Source organism: Solanum lycopersicum, chromosome 3 (assembly GCF_036512215.1).
Source record: "Solanum lycopersicum chromosome 3, SLM_r2.1".
Taxonomy (NCBI): domain Eukaryota; kingdom Viridiplantae; phylum Streptophyta; class Magnoliopsida; order Solanales; family Solanaceae; genus Solanum; species Solanum lycopersicum.
The window spans coordinates 51,491,113-51,515,593 of NC_090802.1; the positions used below are offsets into that span (position 1 = coordinate 51,491,113).

A 24,481-nucleotide genomic window follows, 5' to 3' on the forward strand; every position below is an offset into this window, starting at 1 on the left:
TTAAAGTAAAATATAAAAATAATGCTAATTATATTTTAAAATATATTAAAAATGAATAAAGGTAAAAATTTATTACAAGTAAAACTGAATAGTGAATTGGGTGTGTTGTTATCCTTCGATATTGCCAATAGTTTGGACACGAGAATTTCATATTAGAGATTTCAAGCTTGAAACTCTATGCTAGCAGAAGTAAAAGATTTGTCTTTTAGATTGAGTTTATCACATCAAATTTACCTAATAATAATTATCTCTTTGGTGTAATTTATAAATTATTATATAAAAAAATAAAATTTACTCTACGTTCACTCGAAGAATAGCGGCCGCAAAATTCTAAAAATATACTATTGGTCATTATATTGGCATTGATGAGCCATGAAAAATGTGGGGTCACATTCACGTCCTTAAGTAGATACAAAAAGATATTCATGTGTTGTCACTAACTTATCTTAATTTATTACAAATACATATAAATGTGATTTGCATTTTATTTTATTTTTTGACTTTCAAACTTCAACTTTGCCTTTTCCATGGACTCACTGTTCCCTTCCATAGAGCATTCAACCAAAAAAACTAAAAATCATTTATTATTATCATTGTTACTAATTATTTTCTAATACTATTTTAGTAGTTATAATTTTTTCAAAATCATTAACTATCTTAATTTTATACTAATAATTTCTCATGTAGCTTTTAAATATATATTTATTATATTTTATTTCAAAATAATATGACAAAAATAAATGCTTTTAATTTGGTACTCTAAAGACTTTCACATAAATTGGGACTATTAATTTTCTTTTTAATATCAAATACTCCCAAGGAAAGAATGTATTAGGTGAATAGTGATTTGATTTGATTAACTGAGAATCTAATAAATTGTTAATTTATTATTTCCTTTGTCCATTATCTATATTCAAACATTAAATTTATAACATTCAAAGAACAATATAGCAAAAAATATTATTTTATTTACTAATCTCGCGTCCACTTTTATTTATCATGATTTTTCCTTTTTAAAGTTAAACATAAAATAGTTGACTAATATTTTGACATGTATTTTTCATTACATTAATAAGCAAAAAAATTGTACCTTTTATATCGTTTTTGAAAATCTAAATTTTTTATTTAAAATATCAAATTATTTAATCTAATTTCACTTTGAAAATTAGTCAAAATTAATTTTAATATGACAATTAAAAATGAAGGAAGAAAATAATTTTTAAGAATATACCAAGTTAATACTAAAAATATGCTAAGTTAATACTGGACGATAAGAATCAAGATAAAGATGACTACAAATCAATTTTCCCTATCAAAGTCTTTTTAATGTTTAGGTAATGCGATTTAGATAAAACTCGATTTAAGTTTGATAGATAAACCAAATGATGTGACCTTTTTTAAGGTAACAAGGTCTGTTATGCACCTAAAATCTAGCCTGGATATTTACTTTGTTTTGTTTGTGGACAAAAATTGATCTTTTACTATGCAATTATAAATAAAATATTTTAAATTTAAAAATAAAAAATAATTGGATTCCTCTAGGATTGACTAAAGTGCAAAGTTGTCATTATTGTGCTAAAAAAACACAAATTCTTCGTTATGATGCAAATGGATTTGTGGCATGCTTAAGCCCTTCTGATAAATTACTCAAACCAACTAAATATTCTTTATTTTCATATTTTCTGATTCTTCACTGACCAAAACAATTGACTTTCTCTCTTTCTTCATCTGCTTCTAAGAATTGGTAATTTTCTCTCTATGTTTCTGAATTATGAATCCTTTATGGCATTCTTTGAAAATATTTCATAGCCATTTTCAACAATTGTTGGTTGAGCTAACCACATGATGTGTATATATGACTTCAAAAAGGTATTCATAATTGTTACTTTTCGTTCGCGGAATATGGTGGGATATTTCAGAATTTAGTTTGGAATAAAATTTATATGATGTTTAGTTCTATGTTGCTCGAATTCTTCAAAAATGTCAATAGTTGCGCGTCAGGTTTCCCAAAAGTCGTGTATTTTGGAGAATTTGACTCAGGAGTGACATTAAAGTAAAGAGTTCGCGCAACTTAGGTTTAGTTGACATATAAATTTATACCACAGCCGATCTCAGGCTTAATCTTGGGATAAGCAGCCTAGTCCCATCTAATTTTGGAATCATTTTAATTCCATCTTTATAAATTAGTCTAAAGATTATAATTTGATTAACAAATGAGATGAAATTTATACTGTTTTCCTTTTTGGGGGTTAATTTCTCTGTTTATATCTTGTCTTGATTGGTAAGGTTAATTGAAATTTTGCTATATATTTGACTTTTAACTTCTTGGTTCTGCAATGTTTTTGTTGAAGTGAAAACAATACTTATAATCATGATTTTTCCTGTTTACTAGATATCAAATTTTGTAAAAACATATCTGTGTGCTAAACATGAGTTTCTCTTTTCACTACATCAAAAATGAGATCGTTAGAGGCATTTAATTCTTAATTGCCGCTAAATACAGCGGCAATTAACACTCTTTGTATATGTGCCTAAAGTCTTTAGCAACATTAGTTCTAATCAGACTTAACTAATGCCAGTAAAGACTTTAGCAATCTTTATTAATATCAATATTAATTGCTGCTAAAAGTTGTTTTTGTTGTAGTGTTTGTGTAATAGAGCTTCGACAGTAAGTGGTTAGATGATGGAAGAAAAAGATGGAGAAGTAATTAAAGTGGAAGGCTTAACTGCTCTGCCTTTATTAAACTCTTCAACCATTGCAGTAGCTATCAATGGTAAGAAAAAGAGCAAATATGTAGTCAAGTGGGCTTTGGACAAATTTGTTACTGAAGGAAAGGTTTGCTTCAAGCTGTTACATGTCCGTCCGCGCATAACGTGTGTGCCAACCCCCAGTAAGTTATTTATCTACACTCTGTTGTGTTTGATTATTGACTTATTCGAAAGCTTTTTGAAGTAAAAGATTTGTTTGCAGAGGGCTTCCATAATCGTGATTAATGTAAGATGACTTCACTAAATTGATGAACTACTAGAGTATGATAACAGTTGATCTTGCAACTGATGTGTTATGTAGTCCATTTGTTCGTCTTACTGTTCTTTTTAGTTTGTTTAAAAAAGAACGTCTCTTTCTTAATTTGACAACTCATTAATTTCAACATCCATATTATACATATCTTTAGCTTAAGACCACAAGATTCAAATATCTTTTTTCACTTTCTTGAACTCTGTGCAAGTCAAACTAAGACAAACAAATTGAAACGGAAGGAGTAGTACATGAATATCTGATGCTGTGGTTTAGTGGAGAAGGAACATCATTGCAGTTTTGTAGCTTAACAATCCTTCACACCCCCACCCGAAAAGGAAAAGAACTTTGGTTGGACATCCTTTGCCAGAGCATGACATGTAACCTTTCTTATCTACGTGCACTCTAACTTTGTGACGATATAAGCGATATAATCTTCAACAAGACCTTCTTTAGAAAGAAAAGGCAAGGAGAAGGAAAACTAGAAAAGATGATATCTAACAATTTCTTGGAGATGCAAAACCTTCCTTCTCATATATTATGTCACACGACCCCTTCATTTGCCTTAACGTACCCGTGCCAAATATATGTGAAGTATTTTCTGCAAATAGTCGAAAATACCTAAATATTGTGTCATAAAGCTGTAGATATCACTGCAAAGATGCTTATACACCTCACCTTTTGGATACATCATGTGAATGAGTCCATTTAACATGTTTCATATGCTATATACTTGAGAAATCTGCCAATTTTTCTTTGTACACATCAGTTGTCATTAGTTCAAAAATCTGGAAACAAGAATTAAATTTTAGGACTATCACTGTTTTATTTATAATCCTTCATTTCTACAGTGGGAAGCTTTATACCTATTTCACAAGTGCGGGAGGATGTAGTGGCTGCTTTCCGAAAGGATGTGGAGTGGCAAACAAGTGAAAATCTGCTTCCTTACAAGATGTTATGTACTACTCGAAAGGTAAATATATATCTCAGATAAGTGGAAAGTCTCCTAAAGTTAAACCACTGATCATCCAAAATACATGCAGGTCCAAGTAGAAGTTTTACAACTTGAATCAGATGATATCGTGAACGCAATAGCACAGGAGGTCACCAAGCTTAATATCATCAAGCTTGTGATAGGTGCTTCATCTCGCAGCATATTTTCTAGGTAATAAGATTTATGCTGTTACAAATTTCAATGATAAACTACTGCCAATTGCTGACACTCTAGGTGGCAATCTTTTTTTTTTTTCAATAATTACCAAGGTATATATATTTGCCTCAACTCATATATGTAGTCCTTAATCCTTATTGCCACGCCTCAAAGTGGTGATACTCGAGAAATGCAACAACCTGTGGGTATCTTAGAAGATACAATGCAGAAGAGAGGGATGACACCCAATATTGACGAAAAAGTTTATTTAATTGACATACATGCCAGCTTATAAAGGTCCTTGTGGTCATTGACTTGTAAATTGTAATATCAGGAGAAACATTATTCTAGAATAGGGGGAATTTAAATGGATTCACTTCTGCTGAGCTGTGAAATTCTCTGTCTGAAACAAACCTGACATTTTATCTCCTTAGATCATACGGTTGTTTCGTTTTAATTTGCTAAAACTGATGTAAAATATCCAAGTACCGTTCTTCCTATGTGGACGAACTCTTAGAATTTCAATAATTAATTAGGACAATGTTAAACTAAAAGAAGAATGCAAGAAATTCATATCATCCAACAGTCAAGTATGAAGCAGCTAATATTGAACATCATAAAGCTATTCAAAATTATACGAGATACATTAATATGAAGAGGGTACTTTCTAGCATCATTGTCATTTTCCGCTGTAAGTTTAAACTTTTTATCTGATGTTTAGGGGACAAAGCTTATCCTCAAGAATCTCGGACAGTACTCCAAAATTTTGTACCATCTATGCTGTTTCAAAAGGAAAACTGTTATCTGTACGTCCTTCTGATCCAGAGATAAATGGAAGCAGTTCGGCTGGAGACAGTTTCACAAGTTGCTCAATCACCAGTTCAACAGTTCACACTTCAAGTTCACTAACAGGTAAAAATCAACGGTTTGCATTTATTTCATTGTTATTATATGTTTCACCAAACAAAATACTACAATTGTCGTCCAGTTTTGCGTACCTTGGCTGAACTTGTTGCCTTCGGTTGGAGAAATGTCTTACTTCTCAAGGGGTTTATGTAGTTCTTTGCTCCATTTCTTGCTCCCTGTGATTTATAAATGACATGAATTCACATTACCATCACCCCCTAATCTAAGATGGAGCAAAAGTTGATTAGTACTGTCGTACTTGATGGCGGCTCTAAATGAAAGGCATGGTAGCAACTAGTTAATATACCATGCAGCACCTCTAGTGAAGCATGTCCCAGGCTCGCAATAGCAAGTGCTGGATCTTGATTGAAGAAGTTTCTTTGTGATAAATCTTCCCTCGACCAAGGAAGCAGTTTTGTCCGTTCTTGAAAGTACATTAGCCGTGGTATAAGAAGGTAACATGTTGGGCCTTCTAATGAAAAACCACTTGAGATGTCTTCACAGTTTAGGTAGTCATTCAACTGTCGTTAATTCTTTCTCATCATCATGTGGTTCATTCTAATACGCCTATTCTTGAAAATACACAACATTTTGGTGAAAGATTAGTCCATTCATAATAAAAAATATCTCTCTAGCATATGTCTATGAGTTAAGAACACGTCAATTCGTTAAAGAGTATGTCTATTCATAAAAAGCACATTGGTGAATGGTGATGGTTCACTATATGATTCACTCTCCTGCAATGTCTCTTTCATGATGGTGATTCTTCAGTAGTTCATTGCGTTTTATGTTTAGGACTTTGCTTTGTTATTTCCACCAAGGTAGCATGGAAGTATACTTTGGAAAAAAGCCTCACATAGCAATTAATTTTTCATATTCAAACTCCATCATTCTTTTGTTATGCCTTGTATATTGATTTAGTTTCCATATTTAGTTATTTTCTAACGATAAATTCCATGTTCTTGAGAGACTTTCTATATGTGGGAGTAAGTTCATCATTTCATGGACTGAACAATTTATCTGTATTCTGCTTTTCAGAAAGGTCAGAACCAGACTCAAGTTCTTTATACAGTCACTTCCGTTCTCCTTCACTGCCAATGCAAAGATTTCGAGCTCTTTCACATATCAATCAGAACTTTCCTCATAGAAGAGCAAGTTCAAATGTATCAGTCCACCATAAAAGCTTATCTCTTGATTTTGGTGACGGAGAGGATGATGTCAGGTCTTGTCCCGTAGGAACATATCTTACTGATAGAGATGACCTTGCTTCTAGTTTTAGGAGCTTGGTATCAGAGAACTACACTACGGCAGATGATCAAGCTTCAATTTCAGGGACTCTGACAGATTCATCGTCGAGATATGAGGTATATTCTGTCTCAGGTTGTTATATTCATTATTTATCAAATAGGCATAGCTCAAAGTTCTGATCAACTGATGATGACTTATGATTTCATTTTACCTACATCAGACATGCTTCCTGTCTTTTAATTTCTGTATCTGTCAAAAACAATCTAGCGGATATCCTAGACTTTTAACACCGTTCAATCTCCTAATGCAGACGGACATCAATTTTGAGCTAGAGAAGCTAAGAGCTGAATTAAGGCATACTCGAGGAATGTATGCAGTTGCACAAACTGAAGTACTTGATGCTTCTAGGAAGGTATACTTAGGCAACAATGACTTTCAATTTTTGTCCTTTTATGTCTAATTCCTATTGTATCTTGATCATAAACCTACCTTCCACGAACAGATAAATGATCTGCACAAGCGCCGTTTGGAGGAAGATGTTAAACTTCGGGAAATTTGTTTGAAGGAAGAGGAAGTAAAAGAGTTGGCACGAAAAGAGAATGAGAAGTACGAAGCTGCGAAAAGGGAAGCTGATTATGTGAATGAGTGTGCTGAAAGAGAGGCAGCACAAAGAAAAGAAGCAGAACTTCTAGCCTTACGTGAGGCAAAAGAAAAAGACAAGCTTGAGAATGCCTTGACAGGCCAGGCACATCAGTACCAAGAATTCACTTGGGAAGAAATTATATCTTCCACCTCTTCTTTCGATGAAAATCTTAAAATTGGTATGGGGGGATACGGAACTGTTTATAAGTGCAGCTTGCATCATACTACAGTGGCTGTCAAAGTTCTTCACTCTGAGGGATCTCATCTAACAAAGCAGTATCAGCAAGAGGTATGACAAGTTAATGAACGAAAGAATGATCAAAATGAGTTTGCTTGATATTTAAAAGAAAATGTGATATTTTGTCTGGTCATAAAGACCATTGTACCAAGGTTACCTTTCCTCTATTCTAGAATTCTTAGAATCTGCTCTTGTTGTTTCAGCTGGAAATATTGAGCAAAATTAGTCATCCACATTTGCTGATCCTTCTTGGTGTGTGCCCCGATCGTGGTTGCTTAGTGTATGAGTTCATGGAGAATGGTAGCTTGGAGGAGAGGCTTCTCAGGAAAAATGATACACCTCCAATTCCATGGTTTGATAGATATCGAATTGCATGGGAAGTGGCTTCTGCCCTTGTCTTTCTTCACAACTCCAAGCCAGATCCGGTTATTCATCGTGATCTAAAGCCTGCAAACATATTGCTTGATCGTAATTTTGTCAGTAAAATTGGTGATGTTGGCCTCTCAACCATGATAAATTCGGACGCTGCCTTATCCACTATTTACAAAGATACTGGTCCTGTGGGAACACTTTGCTACATAGACCCTGAGTATCAAAGGACTGGATTGATCTCTCCAACATCTGATATTTATGCATTTGGGATGGTTCTCTTGCAGTTGCTAACAGCAAAAGCAGCAATGGGACTTCCCCACATTGTTGAAACAGCAATCGATAAGGATAATCTAACTAAGGTACTAGATCCAGAGGCTGGTAATTGGCCGTTAGAAGAGACAAAGAAACTAGCTATGCTAGCACTTAAATGCACAGAGCTTTGTCGAAGAGACAGGCCCGATTTGAAAGATGAAATTCTCCCTGCATTGGAGACACTGAAAGAAGTAGCTGATAAGACTCGAGATTCTGCCTTGACTACCAAATCTCCTCCTCCTAACTACTATTTGTGTCCTTTACTCAAGGTATGCCATTCTTTCCTTCCCATAACTCTTACGTCGTGACAATGATTCATGTTTCATGTGGCACATAATAGTACCAAAGAATCAATTGTTATGTACTACGAAATTTCTCATCTTCATTTCTAAGGCACGGTTGGTTCTATTGTCACAGGATATAATGAAGGACCCTTGTGTGGCAGCTGATGGTTTTACTTATGACAGGAATGCAATAGAAACATGGCTAAAAGAGAAGGATATATCACCAATGACAAGTCTACCATTAGCTCATAAGAACCTTCTACCAAATTACGCACTGCTTTCTGCGATTCTGGACTGGAAATCAAGATAGGCTGGAAAACATTTAGATTCTTTGGGTAGATATTTTTTAGACTTACAGTCTAGTTGAACATAGCATACCAAATTTATATACCTTAACACAATGAACCAGCTGATAGATTTGGATGTTTCTCTGTAAGTGTGAGATTGAGTTAACAGTCCTATAACATGTTAATTAGTAGGATTTAAATGTGTGACAGTAAGAGAAAAGTTGCATATGAGACTATGTATCAATCTTGAACTCCTCTTGTTATCACTTGAGTTGCAATGGTCATGTTAAGGCCTCCTTTTAATGATATTAAGCAGTGTGATTTTTGCAATCTGCATGAAGATTTTGGCATACAAAACATGGTTTTGTTCTGACTTCCATTATATGTCGTTTTCTCTATATGTATACTTTATTCAACAAAATCCTCTGTATATAACAATGGACAATATCTTTCATCCTCGTGAATAAGTAAGACTTCGCTTTTTCGAATTCAAAAATATAATATTTCTTCACTTCATATTTAATTTGTGGCCTTAATCATTTTTTTAATAAAACAGATCACCACTATCTTGTTTGGTTTGTAGATCGGCATCCATAATCTATCTAAACTTTTCAGGAAATGGGGAAAATATACATATGTAATTAATAAATAAAGAGATAAGTTCATGAAAAACAGCCTTATGCAATATGGCCAGGTGAATTGTGGGGTTTACATTGAATGTGCTTTATTGGACATCTCCATTTTTGCCATTTAAAAAAATAATAATCCTTCTTCAATAAGTGATTAGTATATACTTTTCCTCTCTTTTAATATAGTTTAAGTAAATTTAAAAGTGGAAAAGTTTCCTTTATTCTTTGGTTTGGGCATTAAGCATGCATTTCCACTTGGCCTGAAAAGTGCTTAAGGAAAAAGTGGGGAAAATAATTGACTTGTTTTAAGATAAATCCAAACAACATTTATGTATAATTGGGACATACAAGCAACTTGAGATATTTATGGAGTTGGTTATAATACACTTAACACCTGTTTAATCAAAATGTTTATCCCTGTCAGAAAACACCAAACTAAGGCCAGCTAACCTTTACATGGGATGTCTTTTTTAGAAAAAATTACTTATTGGTTTATAACGATAGCGTTTGAGTCAATTTTCACACATCGAGACTAATTTGTTGAATGTCTGACGCGACATGTTGACTTGTATAGATATTAAGTAACTCTGTGACGAGTACTTTCAAGATAGCAATCGTGAGCTTGGAATCGACCTTTCATTTCATGATTAGGAATTGTAAGGATATGACCTCTGGTCTAACTCAACCTCAAAAGCTAGCTTATAAGGGAGGATTGTCCAAGTCCATATAAGGATACCACTAGTTCATTCCCCACCCCATGTGGGACTTTTACCCGCTCTAACACCCCCTTCACGCCCAGGCCCGATTGGAGCGTGGATCGGGAGACTAAACGGGGATGAACCTGAGTCTAACTCAACCTCAAAAGTTAGCTTATGTAGGGAGGATTATCAAGTTCATATAAGGAGACCACCAGTTCATTCCCCAACCAATGTGAAACTTTTACCCCTCTACCAGGAATATTGAATGAGTTTTGGGGAAGAATTGTTGTACCTCTTCAATTGAACCTCTTTTGAGTTCTTAATTACTTGATTGTTTTACATCACTCTCCCAACCACAATGTTAGCAAATGGAAAGCCTCAGCTTTTTCTTTTGATTAAATTCAACTCAATATGTCTATTGATGATCATCTTACCTGTCTCTTACGATACACTCTCGATCAATAAAGAATCTAAGCAAATGAGAAGAAATTATCTTACATACTTTTTTGTGTGTGTTAGATAGGTGCACGTGCATTGGGAAACAGAGAGATCATCTTGATATAATGCATACGTAAGAGAAAGGAGAATACAGTAATCAAATATATATAGTAAGTTTATAAATCTAATGGTGTTAGACTTTGTCACACAATGACAAAACAGGCAGATCAATAATTTCAATGATGGAAAATGGCTATTCTTTGTCTTGTTGCTAAAACAGTGCGTCTTTTCTAACAAAACACTTCACAACTGGTTGTTGGCAATCACATCTTATGGATCCTTTGGAACTTCCAACTGTCACCAGATTTTCTGAAATTAAGACAAGTCCACTGCTTGTTATCTGATATCACAGGATAAACTAGTTAAAATGTCACTCTCTAATCTGTTGACTGTATTTTTACAAATATATCTTGGTTATATCGAAATGTGTACTTCCTAATCCATCAACCCCATTTCTTTATGACAACACGAATACTAGTTGTGTGAGGCTTCTTTTTGTCTCACATAAAAGTAGACTCAAATGGGCTTAATTTTTTGTGAGGCAAAAATGAGTCTCACTTGACTAGTGTCAGATGTGTGAGTCACAAAATTGAACTGTTTCGAATCTTGAGGATGACATAGGAAGCTAAATTTCAGGATCCAGAAACTTGCTTCTGATTCTTGAGGTGAAAACTTCTGCTTAGCCGAAAACTGGACACCAACTTCATAGTTCTTGCCAATTGATATAAGCTTCACAACATTCTCTTGCTGTGATTGCACATAGGGAATTAAGACATGTCCTCAAAAACCAGTTTCCTCACAAGAAGTCAGTGTGTTGTATCAGTATGCTTATCATGACCTAAAGTATGTTGATATCGATCGAATTGATCAAGTCAGTCAGAGGAAACAGGTCATGCTTCAAGCAGAAGCATAAAGATTGTTCATTTTACTTTCCAATTTCTTCAAGCTTGCTGAGGACCTGCTTTATAGTAGGCCTAAGAGCAGGTGAGGGAGAACAACAAGCCACAGCCAGCTGAAGGAATTCATAAACATGATCTTCATTAACCGCCCTTTGGCCATCATCAGTTTTGCTAACCAGAATTTGTGGATGATAAAAATCCGCAACTCTATGATCAAGAATCGCACTTTGAATGGCATTAGGCAAATAAATATCCTTATCAAAATTTGGTTTCCTGTAGAATGGTTCTTTCCCTGTTAATAACTCTAACAAGATAACCCCAAGGCTGTAAATATCAGTTTCTTCGCTAACTTCTCTCATCTTGATTAATTCAGGGGCTTTATACCCCTGAGCTGCTGAAGCTTCAAGCATTTCTTGGCCTGCAGTTGGATTCAAGAGAAGATGCAATCCAAAATCGGACACATATGGCATGAAGTGTCGATCCAAAAGTATATTATTCGACTTGAGATTTCCATGGATTATGGGAATTTCTAAGTCTGTGTGCAGATAGTCTAGTCCTTGAGCAATGCCAATGGAGATCCTACATATGATGTGCCATTTATGAGCGTCACCGTTCCCGTCTGCATCATTAGACACAATTTTCTTTAAAAAAAAAAACTTTTGTATACTTGAGACATATTGAAAACTAATACATGTGTATACTTTAGACTTAAGAGTGGTTCCAGCTTAACACGGTTTAGTTATTAATGAAACTATAATTTTGACAAAGTACCTACTATTAGGTTCCAAATTGACAAGAAAACTAACTGAAATTTGAGGCAAGATATGTTAAACTATAAAAATGCACATGTGTAGGTTTTTAAATAAGCAGAAGAAAACAAATTCCATTTAAATCCAGAAAACAAACTTTTTCAACATAAAATATGGAGAAATATAATATCAAAAAAAAATTCGAAAAAAATGGAAGATAGTCTAGTTCATCTGTGCTTTCCAGATTCAGAAACAGTGTTGTTGAGATGTCACCAAAAAAAAAAAAGTGAAAAAGAAAAGGGTACAATCAAAGGACCTAAAAATTCAAACTGCATATAGATACCTAATTATTGAAGTCCCTTCCAGTTGTTAGAAAATGATTGAATGAGACTTTTTTTCAAGGCACCAAAAGGCATAATCAAGATCCCACTTTTTGGCATGAAAATTTTGTATTAGTACTAACCAATAAAAGAAACAGAAAATTATTATGAAAATCAAGCATCCATCTCCTGCCAAATGCTACAAATCATAAAAATGACCAATCTTGTTTTTTCTTATTTTATTTCCAAGACAGTAACTTTTTTGAATGAACACCACACCATAGGCTTAAAGATTTGTTAGCAATAAGTCATTGTGTATCACAATTCTAGTACTTACAAACAACAACATATTCAGTATTGAACAATTTTACTGCTTGTATATTTTTTTTTTTAAAAAAAAAACAGCAAGAACACATACCTCTAATCAATTGAGCTAAAGTACCATAACGATAAAAAGGATGTACCATCAGTTTCTCTCCTCTTTGGCCTGCATAAAATGCACACAGAGGCACCAAATTAGGATGCCTTAAAGACCCCAAAAGTTCCATTACAGGCACAACTTCTTTCATTGTGACAGTACAAGCTGGTCTCAAAAACCTTAACAATGTAACTCTATCAATACTCAGCAAACTAGCCCTGTATAAAGTTCCATAACTTGATTTCCCAATAACTTCACCAGGGGCATCCAAGATTTCATACACAGTAAGATCTTCACCATCTTCAAACTTGATCAACAAATCTTTTTCAACCCCGTCTCTTTCTTTAACCTCAAAACTAGTTTCAACATCCCTAGAAACAATTTCCTCTCTTCTCCTTGTACATAAATAGATCACTAACAACAAAACAATCAAAACAGCTACTGAACATGGTACTATAATAAGTATAAGCATATGCTTGTGTTCCATTTTCTTGAGGAAAAAAAAAACTGACACTTGGGTGTTAAAAAGATTGAAACTTTATGACATTTTAATGGGAAAAAATGAAGATTCAAGATCTGGTTAGAAAAGGGTAAGTCTTGAAAATACAATCATTTTTTATGGGGTTTTTGCGGAGATTGTGGGAAAAACAAAATCTTGAAGAGGACTTTGGCTTTGTGAAGAAAGTTGCCGCAGGGAGAGGGAAAAAGAGAGAGAGAGAGAGAACAAGTCAAGATTAGAGAGAGAGGAGTTGGCAAGAGAAAGAGAGAACAGAAGGTGGCATGTGCCTATTTTATTGAAGGAATTCATTTCTTCATCTCATGTTTATACTCTCTTTTTTTTTTCTTTCTTTGTATTAATTGCCTCTTCATCCCATTCCCTCCATCCTCACCAAAAATAGTGTTAGGTTTACAAGCACAAAACTTAAAAATTATATTATATAAATATATCTTTTTAACTTATTATCGTGAAATTTATAAAAAATTTGTACTCTCATATACTTTATATTCAATTAAACTAAGACAGACAATAAAATATATGAAACATTACATATAGATGCATGTGTAATGAGTCGAGCCGACTCAGGGCTCGACTCAGCTCATTTTAATTTGATCAAGATTTAGCTTGACGTCAACTTGATTAGATAAAGTTTATCTTTTTTTATTATTAACAGAGTGTAGCATATCAAGGAAGATAGAGTGGGAGAAATGGAAGAAAAAGAAAAATGGGCTTGTTTAGGTAATGTAATGATTACTTTAAAATTCATTTATTAATCTTAATTAAGTTAGCAAAACATCAATTCAATAATTATTACAAATTAATTTATAATTGTGTACTTCTTTAATTGATTTAATGTAATTAAACTCTTTATAGACATCCTTACTTAATACTACTATTTTATGGATGGTGCAAAATGCAATTAATTTTCTAAATTGAAGAATTCAAAAATTAAATATATTCAATATTTTACAATTTTATTATTGATTATTTTGTTCAGTACAAAGTCAACATCATTTGATTCAAGCTCTAATTCAGACTCTATATTATGTAATCACCAAACTAAACTACTTATACTTATATTTCTCCTAATCAATTAATTTCTTATAAAATTAATATTTTTAATAATAACATAAAAATAAACATTAAAGAGTTAACTCAAACTCAATCTAGGCCCAATACCTGACTCATATATGTCAATTTTTACATTTAATTGATATATATATTTAAGTTGGATACACTTGACAAAAGCAATATTAAATTTTATCTTATTTGAACAGACACACATTGTCATTCTCCGTTACTTATCCAACCTACTTGTTACTCATTCTATCTATGGAAAGGGTAAAGATACAAAAGAGGAGTAATATTTTAAAGAGATTTTCTTGTTGAAAAATGCCTAAAAGCATTTGTTGGTGGTTGCACGTTGGGAATAAAGACCCCCACAAATTGGAATAACACTTCTAAAACGAAAGAGGACTCCACGAAGTATCCTTTGCCTCTTTGGACCATTTCCTTGACAAGTGACAAATCCCAACCAACAACATATACCTAAACCAAAAGATACAAATTATATACATGTATCTAGCTAGGAGGAACGAGTTATCGTTACAATAGAGATACAATTCTCGATAAAAAGGATTTAACATGTATTATATGCTCATTAAAGATAATTTTAAATTTATATACAAGATAATTTTTTGATGAATATATCGAGATCGCCAAATATACGTTAGGGAAAAAAGTGATGGAAATGATATGAGTATAATGGAAATTAAAGGGAGTAGGATATATATGGTCCATTTTACATAAATTGGATATGTAGTGAGTGACATAATTATTTGTCTGTTGTATCAAAGTTTCTTGAAAAGTGGGGAAAAAGAAGGTTAGTATAAAATGCCATTACAAAGAGACAAAGAAACAAGGTGGCATGCTTTCTTATTGCTTCTTTCACTTTTTTTTTATTTTATTTTGTACTTCCTATTCATTTTTTAAATTTGAACATATGTTTTTAGTGCCACTACAATTTCTATAAACCAAATTGATTTTTGAATTTTGACCATATGTTTTGAGATTGCCTTTTCACAAGTGGAAGTAGAATCATGAAAATTTTGTTTCCTTTTAGATTTAATAATTAAAGTTTTTTTAAAATCAGATACACAAATTTAAATATTTGCTAGAATACTAAATTCAAATTTAGTTAAACTCAATAAATATAAACAACATCCGTCCTTACTTGTTATACCTTGATTATTTTATTTGATACCTATATTGCAATAAAATGTTGATATCATCTAATATTTTTTGATAACCTTGAACTTTTATGATTATGATAACCCATGTTGTCACTTCTTGAATATTGCATTGGACCATGAATATCTAAGCAACTTGTAAGTAGAAAAAACTATATAAAAACAAAAATATATTAAAGATTTATGACATCTTCACCTTCTCATTTCAAGGCCTTAGTTTCCTTATGCAAATCATGTATGTATTTTGGTGTTATTTATGAGAAAGAATGCTACATTTGACTTGTCAATTTTTTTCATTTAAAATTTGGTGGTAGTTCATTGTCTTAATTATTAGGATTCATAATCATATGTTACTGTCCCCACTATTAATCTTTTTTGGTAATTCTCTTTTTTCTAGCATAATCAAGAGGATTTGGCCCCATCCAACCACGTGAGGATGATTGCAAACCCAAAAAGCCTCTACGGAGTGTTTGTCGTTCAAGAATTCTCGATATTATACAAAAATTATACGTAAGGATCATAACATTTCGTGATGATTTAATAGGCAGATATTTTTAGAATTTATTACAGAAATTCCACCTTTTAATTTACTTATTATCATTATTTTCTATAAGTTTTACAAATTTTTAAAATTCCTTTTTTTCGCACATCATATTAATGTATCTCGCACATCAAATTAGTGTATCTTGCGCATCACATTAGTGTATCTCACGCATCAAATTAGTATATCTCGCGCATAACATTAGTGTATCTGGCGCATAACATTAGTGTATCTCGCGCATCAGATTAGTGTATCTTGCGCATCAAATTAATGTATCAGTGCTTGTATTATTGTTTTCAGTTTTGAAGAATTTTTGTAATTATAAACTTTTAAGAGATAGATTGTAATTTTACCTTAAAAGTATGTGATTTCTGTAATTTGGCCTTATTTTTATCTAACATTTTTTAGTGCGCAATCTTTTTTTTTACTTTATCCCTATCTATTTCTCCTATGATTTAATTTTTAATCTTTTATTTGATATTTAATATTCATATTAAGCTCTAATTATTTTAAATATGTTTAAAATTTTCATTTTAGAAGGAATTTTATTTTCAAGATTCGAACCTGATGCTCCTAATCAAACATTTGATAGTACTATTTAAAATAACTCCTACAATTACATATCCTGAATTGCAACAACTACCTAATTGAACCTTGATAATGCACAGCTGTTTTTTGGTCGATAATCAATTTGGTTGGATTGGTCTCTCAAGTTTTTAATACCCGGCCCCGTACGTCTTAGGAAAGGTGCACTTACTCTCTTTTGCGGTATACGGATAATCATGTTTTATCGTGAAAAAAAAATATTTAAGTGAAAAAGCAATTATACCTATCGAAGCTTTTTTAAAAAATAAAAATAAAAAAATTGTGAGTTATTTAGAGTAAAAAACATGTTTTTGCTATTTTTCAAATTTTTGAAAATCTTAAAGTTGGAATTTTAAAATTTTATAACTAAATATATTTATCGGAGTTCAACTTACAAAAAAAAATTTATAATAATTTCATGTCGAAATGCCTATTCCAGATTTTTGTTATTAATTGATGGGATTATCGTGCATGGTGGTTCACGTATAAATGTTTTTATTACAAACGTACATAATTAATTAACGACTTAAAAGTGCATTAAATTTTAAGACATTATTAGTCAAAACACATCCATCTAGCATGAGAAAAAAGGGATATAATTTTGGTCTTACAAAAAAGTTGTAGAGTTGATGATTATTTTATTTCCAGAAGCTTACAACTTTTAATTTTTTGGACAACTTTTTTGGTCCTGCCAAATTTAGAACCATACTATTGAGAGACTTCTACATTAATTAGGTGAAGACAGTAGAGGATTAATTATTAATGTGATCAAAGTAATTAATTAAGTGACATTATTTTAATTTAGGATGAGTTTGTTAGGAAATATAAATCAAACTTGAACAAGAATGGGTTTATATTTTTATTTTTTTAAAGAAACAAGTACTAGCTACTACCCAAAATTAATTTTTTTTTTATCTAAGTTGAAAAATGATTATTAAGAGTTTGTCATTTGTATATAAAAAAAAAAATGAAAACAAGAGTTAAAGCTATGTGAGGGAAAAAAATTGAAAAAGAACTTACTCCTAAATGTATTTTTAAATTTGAATTTTGAAATTGAAATAAATGAGCTGATTTAATAAATAATTACAACTTATTTGAAATATTTTGAAAAATATTTCCATTTTCATTCATGATTAAACGGCTAATAAATATATATATGGTTAGATTTAAAGCAGGAAGAAAATGTTGTTGACCTAGCTAGTTAATTGCTTATGCTACAAAAATAAAGTCCCAAGCCTAATAGGTAAAAAATATTGATAAAAAATTCATTGCTATAAAAATAGAGGCCCAAGCCTAATAGGTAAAAAATATTAACAAAAATTTTAAAAGGGTATATGAATTTTTTTAAAAAAATTAAAACAGTAAAATCGCTAGTAATGTAGCGATTTAGGTGGGTGGCGTTAAGGAAAATCGCTGCAGTAGCAGTAATTTGTAAAAAAAAAAAAATTAAAGGTAGCGATTTGTAAATGATTTTTTTAAAAAAATTATAAATCGCCAATTTTACTTAATTTTTTTAAAAAAATATATTTTTTTTGAAATAAATCGCTGTCTTGAGCAGCGTTTCACCTATTTAACTTTTTATAGTAAATAAATTATAATTAGCCAAAAAAATTCACATTGTCAAACTTTCAAATTCACATTTCACATCCAGACATAAATATTCACATGTATGTGAATTTTTTTTTGTACAGATTTGACGTGTTAATTTACTTCAAAATATAGCGATTTACTTGAAAATTTTTTAAAAAAAATAAAAAATAAAGTAAAATCACCGTCAACGCAGCGATTTACTTCAAAAAATAATAAAAAAATATTTTTTTAAGTAAAATCGTTGTACAGGCAGCTATTTATAATTTTTTTTAAAAAATCATTTACTAAATCGCTGCCTTGGCAGCGACCATTTGTTAAAAAAAATTTAAAATATAAATTTTACAAATCGCTGCTACTACAACGATTTACCTTAACGGCACCACCTAAATCGCTACATCACCAAAAATTTTACCGTTTTAATTTTAAAAAAAATTATTTACCCTTTTAAAATTTTTGTCAATATTTACCCTTTAGACTCGGACTCTAAGAAAACATTAATTGTGAGATATTGTTGAACTCAGGGATCATTTGGTTTTTGAATGAGATGATAAAAAAGAAAATAATATAAATAAAATTAAGTTTATAAATAACGTAACAATTTTTTTTATTATTATGTACGTGATTTATATTGGAATAATTAGTATTAATGAGAATAAAAATAAAGTCAAATGTTGGAGCAAGTAGAAAGACAACGAGTTGCGATCGCTAAAGGTATTTTCTTTTGTTCTTCTTTAAACACTCATACTAAAACAAAATTTAGTTCTTGTGGAAAATTCATATTAATTATTTGAACCATGTTTTAAATATTACATGCTTTTATATTTTTATTTTATTTTTTGCGTGAAAATATGAGAAATAAAAAAAAAGTGTTAATGGAAAAATTAAAAAAGAGGAAAAAGAATTTAAGATTATTTTTTTACTGTTATATCGCAATTTATTTTTTGTATTCTTTAAATTGGAATATCTATGATAATATAAAACCCAAATAATTCATTGAACTAAAGAAAGCAAGGAAAAATAATCTCATTCGTGAGAAGGATCAAATGTATCCCGTGAGCCCTTAACTTTGCAAAAGATCAAATATACTTAGATGGATTTTGTTTTTTAAATAAAAAATCAGAAAAATAAATTTAAAATCAAATCTTTTTTACTTTAATTAGATGGAAAAAGATATTTTTGCAAAAAATTGTAATAGTAAAGATAAATATAAACTATTTTTATAACGAATAATATCAAAATTTAAAATGGTGCGGTGAAAAAATTGTTTGGCAATAAGCCAATAATGATGAAGTGCATTAGCATAGAAAAATAGTAGAGAAAATGATGGGTTAGGTAGCGTTGAAATTAAAATGTAAACAGAGCTGACCTTTGAGCTTTAAGAATTTTTGGGTGCTGACTTTTTATTGTCCTCGTCACTGAAATTCACATTAGAGCCTCGATGAAATTTGTGTTAGGATCGAATTCACACACTTAATAAATTAAGAACACAAAAACTTTTAAGAGAAAGAGATGAGAGATCTAGAGAGAAACTAATATTTCGTGGTAACACCCCATGAGTAAACTTTCACGGCGATGGGGTATATATATTAATAAATCAGAGTATTTTTGGTTACAAAAAATAAATAGTAAAGCCTAAACCGCGTAAACAGTAATATATGACAGTACATCAAATATTAATCAGACTTCACAACCTAACAATTTGACGTATGGATTTATTTTGGAATGAAATTTTCAATAGAAAAATTTTTATATTCAAAGTTAAACTCGAAATTTCTAATTAAGGATAAAGCAGTTTCACAATTACAACACAAAAGTGTTACCTCCTTTGTCCATGATTATTTGTCAAGATAAGGTCATGCACGTTCGTCAAGGAAAATTTAATATAAGATATAATTTAACTAATATAATTTTACTATAGCAAAAATATCAAAAGAGTAAATAATTTTTCAATTGAATAAAGTGAAAGCGCAGAATTGAAAAACAAATCTATTTTGTTTTTCGATTATTTAAATTGATAATTAATCTTAAACATTTATTTTTCCCTGTCAAATAATTTTGAACGGATAGAATAATATATATACATTTTTTGGGTGCTGACTTAATCCTTACTCAATGACACCGACATTCAATTAATGTAATGTAATTGAGTGTCAACTGTTTGACGCTTCTTTGATGTTTACTACATAGGGTTTATATTAATTAATTATATAAGCCTTATAATAATTAATAAGACTTTTTCAATTAGAATTTTAAGAGCTTTATTTTTTTTTCTCAAGAGGCATGATATTGATACCCTCAACTTGAAAAAGAAACTTGGAGATTCTTTCATTGGGCAGAACAAAAGAATTAATTTAGAAATAGGAGAGAAAATAATCGTTTGATAGAGTGTATAAGAATAATATTGAATAAATTTTTTATTAATAATATTGATTAGTTGCTCAAATTTCTATTTGTTGTAATAAAACAATTGTATCTTTAACCACACTTATCTATGGATTGTTTCCATTATATATATTACTAATATCATAATTTATAGTGTATTAAACAAGATGTACAACTAATTCATACATTATATACATTCTATCAAAGAAAAAATCAAATAATATTATAATTAATACATAAATTAATTCTCTAATACATCCTATCCAATGAACCCTAAATAATTTGAAGATGGTAGTGAATATGAAAGCATAAACAAAGGACATATTTTGTTCACTACGTACAACACGAATAACCCTATTACCACACTAATAATTTCAATAAATACTATCTAACCAACTCTTGCGATGTGTTTTGTGAAACAGAAAATAGTTTTATTCATGTTTGATTGAAATTTTTAATTTTTTCTCGAGGTAAATAAGTTTTTTATAAATGAGTGAAAATGACGAGCATACGTAAACAAATTCAATAGCATTTCACATTAATTGTCTCTTTTGTGTGTCCAACACACTCCACCTTAACCCACCCTCATATTCGTACTCACATATAGTGCTTGTCTAGGTTATACAAAAACATTTTTGGACAATAATTTCTGCTTACTTGCCAAACACCATACAAACAAATTGAAACGAAAGGAGTAAATAGGGTAGCAACAAATTTTATGGCACAATTTAGTTCAAGTTCCCATTAGAGGTTAAGGTAGTCACAAGTTTGGCTCTCTCACTTCTTTTTAAAAAAGGATCAACTTTCACAATAGAGTAAAAGTATATTTTGTTCTTGTTAATCTATATATGTTTTAAAAGAAGTACAAAGTAATTCAGAGAGAGATGAGGATTGTGCACAACTACACCCATTATGACTATGGTTACATTAGTTAATTCATAGATTTTCTTGTTCAATGAAGTATGTTTCCATTGTTTGCAGCAGAAAAAATATTGGGGATGTCAAGGAATGTAGTACATTGGGTTAGGAAGCTTGAAAGAACGAATCGATGCAGAGGAGCCTAACAGATCACTCCACTGATCTCCAGAGTTGCCTGCTATTCTCAACCCGTCTTCTACCATCTCATTTCTTTTCTCTGATTTATAAATTGTGGCTGATTTGCCATGATCCTCTGATCCCCTGCATAACAAACATTAATCTCAGAATTTTAACATGTTGTCACTCTAAAACCAGCAGAATTATAGAGGTGACATGGTAAAGTGAAGCCCAAGAAAGTGGTAGAAAAAATTTCTTGTATACGGCACAAAACTGAGGAACAGCAATAAACTACTAGGAGTAATAAATTTGATTACGAAAATTACAAATGGACTAGATGACATGCCACCTGCACTGCCCCATTTAAAATTTTCAGAAATGGATTTGAAGGAGTGAAAGTCACTTGACTCTAAGGAGAGGGGGTGAGTTTCGCCTATACAGTTGGAGTTGACAGTCCTAGTTCTGTTAGAGTAAGTTGAGTTTTTCTCTGCCTTGCTTCGTACCCGCCCTGCCTCATTGCAATCTGCAGATTGTCAATGAAGTAGTATGCAGTATGTAGTATGGTAAACTTTGTCAATTAAAATACAAAACTAAATATATTTGCTATAGGTTCACCTAGATGAATAATATGCATTTTGATTGAGAAATTCAGAGTCTCTTTATAAGAGTTTTTCTTTTTTATAACTTTTCTACTTTTTTCTGGTTTTATTTCTATCATATTCCTTCCGATAACTTTTCTGATGGATTTGCCTATCTAGTTGATAAAGTGTCATTACATTATGTGGAAAATACTCCACATCTGAATCCCTTAAAGGAAGCCTCATGCAGATTCCTTTCAAGTCCTTTAAATACTTGCCCTTATACTTTTATACTCAAATACATCTACCTGGAAAAGAATTTCCATATGCAGAGAGAGATGGAAAGACAGACACACTAACATCAATGGTTTAGGTGTATCAAGAAGCAAAGCTCTTCTGCACATGCTACTCAAGCTCTAAAACTATCTGATTTTATTTGTTTCAAACCGTACCTACCCTCTGTGAATTATTATCTATAGATTGTTCCTATTTCTTCTTTGAGTTCTGGAGTAATCCCTTTCTGTTTTCATTTTGGTCAAGCAAACAACATATTTACCTATCCTTGAGAAAGGACATATATCAAATATTAATATCACCAACTAGCAAATAAATGGCATTCTTTAGCCTAGTAAGTATGGAGAATACCGACATTTAAGATGGAAATGAAATATCGGTGCAATTTGAACGAGCCAAACTAGAAATTATTATAGTTACTTCAGGAGTTTTGGTTCCTCAACATGCCTTTAAAGTTACCTTCTATAAACCAAGTAGAGTTAATCGAGTTCCAGGAAAATTGTAGCCATATCGAATTCTTGAATGGAACTTATCTATCTATTGGCTGACAAATAAATTTTAGTTCTAATCCCTGGATTAAGATCAGAGAGTACATACATGCAGCAACAACTTTAAGACCAACTAAGCTGAGCGTAACAATAATGCAAAAGCAACTACTGATTTGAGTTAATGATGAAGTACTCATCAAACTTCCCTCTAACTAAATTCATTCTTAACGAGAAACTGTTTGATTCTTCCTAAAGTTAGCAAGATCACCACTTAAATTAAGGGTTCTAATTTTAAAGTATCTCTGATAGACATACAAACAAGAATGAAATGGAACCGAATAGATACATATCATTCATCCAATTGATCTTAACTATTTAGGGATTGAGACATTGATTGGCTGTGACCTAGATCAGATAAGGGGAAGCATTACTAAAACAGACCATATACCGCGCCACCAGGGAAGAACACTTGCCAGCATTCATCAAATTCTCATAGCTAATTCATTTTTCAAAATTTGAAGTTATAATAACTCATTTTCCATTGATATAAAATCTGAAGCAGTTATAACTCATAACTCACCTCAATATGAGCTTGTCCCAATCCTGAAACCCAGCATTCATCAAATTCTCCACTGTAACAATTCTGTGTCTTTCGCTGCGCCCAGTCAACAAGAAAACTTTGAATCCTAGCCTCATAACATCTTGATAAAGCTTCAAACTTGATCCAATTGCTGGTGCCTCACCCTTCTCAACCCATTTATTGAATTCCACACTATCAAAAACCTCCAACCTACAAATAACCCCCAAAATACCTTATCAGAAAATCAACAAAAAATTATCATACACATCGAACAATGCTCAAAAAAACTCCAAATATAATAAACAAAGTTCCATTTCTGATAGTAAAAAAGACAACCCAATTCGACATTTGTGTTTAATTAGTGGAGGTGAGGCATACATTAATGAGAGTCATACCCATAACCATGCTGGGAATAATAAGGAAGATTGGAAAGCAAAGTCTCATCAACATCAAAAATCCATACATCTTTTCCATCTTCCCCCAATTTCATGCTTTCAGCAAAGGCTCCAGCTTCCGTTGAAACTCTATCAATCTCCATCTTATAAGCCCCACCAGTAATATACTGTCTCACATAATCAGCACATTCCTGTGGAATTATCTTCCATGGGCTTAAATTATTCGCCTCCACAGCAAACCTCCAACTTGTACACTCTAAATGAAGCGTTCTCTTCAAATGGGGTTCACTATTTTCAAAAAATTCAACAATCAATGGCCTATCAACCACATGGGTATTAAAATCTTCATTTGCAAAAGCAAAAGTAAACAGAATCAAGAAAATGGAAATTCCCAAAAATCTCATTTGCAAAACAAAATCCTCCGTGTAGGATTAAGGGGTTGTTGTTAAAGAGAGAAAAAGAAGGAATATCTTTAGAGATTCTTTGCTTTTCTTGTTCCCTTTGAAGAATGAAACTGAAATGTGTTGATAAGATGAAGAAAAGGGAAGAAGATAGTAATGGAGAATCAGCAGAGAATATGTCACAAGGCACAAGAG

The 24,481-nt window shown here is 31.7% G+C and overlaps 3 protein-coding genes across 4 annotated transcripts; 1 reads left to right on the plus strand and 2 right to left on the minus strand.

Annotated features, from left to right (window-relative positions):
- Positions 1 to 1,526: 1,526 nt before the first annotated feature.
- LOC101265211 (U-box domain-containing protein 35-like) lies at positions 1,527 to 8,815 on the plus strand. Of its 2 annotated transcripts, none has more exons than XM_010319871.4 (10): positions 1,527 to 1,744; positions 2,645 to 2,891; positions 3,871 to 3,992; positions 4,063 to 4,184; positions 4,891 to 5,081; positions 6,114 to 6,439; positions 6,634 to 6,735; positions 6,826 to 7,254; positions 7,407 to 8,156; positions 8,305 to 8,815. In XM_010319871.4, the coding sequence occupies exons 2-10, from the start codon at positions 2,681 to 2,683 to the stop codon at positions 8,479 to 8,481; spliced, it is 2,430 nt and encodes an 809-aa protein (XP_010318173.2). In that variant the 5' UTR covers positions 1,527 to 1,744; positions 2,645 to 2,680; the 3' UTR covers positions 8,482 to 8,815. The 2 variants fall into 2 exon arrangements, with proteins under 2 accessions (XP_010318173.2, XP_010318174.2); XM_010319872.4 differs by having other exon boundaries at positions 1,607 to 1,869.
- Positions 8,816 to 10,319: 1,504 nt separating this feature from the next.
- LOC101265519 (putative kinase-like protein TMKL1) lies at positions 10,320 to 13,904 on the minus strand. The gene is made up of 2 exons (XM_004235131.5): positions 12,670 to 13,904; positions 10,320 to 11,801 (listed from the first exon to the last, which is right to left on the minus strand). The coding sequence occupies exons 1-2, from the start codon at positions 13,154 to 13,156 to the stop codon at positions 11,209 to 11,211; spliced, it is 1,080 nt and encodes a 359-aa protein (XP_004235179.1). The 5' UTR covers positions 13,157 to 13,904; the 3' UTR covers positions 10,320 to 11,208.
- Positions 13,905 to 21,318: 7,414 nt separating this feature from the next.
- On the minus strand, positions 21,319 to 24,481 carry APS-AA2 (acid phosphatase 1-like). Its single transcript, NM_001328671.1, is given in 3 exon segments — positions 21,319 to 21,694; positions 23,491 to 23,700; positions 23,886 to 24,481. Coding segments are annotated over 3 exon segments (792 nt in total). The 5' UTR covers positions 24,290 to 24,481; the 3' UTR covers positions 21,319 to 21,516.

Excerpts from the sequence above, each read along its gene's own strand:
- LOC101265211 (XM_010319871.4), top strand. The coding sequence starts at position 2,681 with ATGATGGAAGAAAAAGATGGAGAAGTAATTAAAGTGGAAGGCTTAACT. Across the intron at positions 5,082-6,113 it reads CACTTCAAGTTCACTAACAG|AAAGGTCAGAACCAGACTCA; the intron begins GTAAAAATCAAC and ends TCTGCTTTTCAG. Across the intron at positions 7,255-7,406 it reads CAAAGCAGTATCAGCAAGAG|CTGGAAATATTGAGCAAAAT; the intron begins GTATGACAAGTT and ends TTGTTGTTTCAG.
- LOC101265519 (XM_004235131.5), bottom strand. The coding sequence starts at position 13,156 with ATGGAACACAAGCATATGCTTATACTTATTATAGTACCATGTTCAGTA. Across the intron at positions 11,802-12,669 it reads TTTAGCTCAATTGATTAGAG|ACGGGAACGGTGACGCTCAT; the intron begins GTATGTGTTCTT and ends CTAATGATGCAG.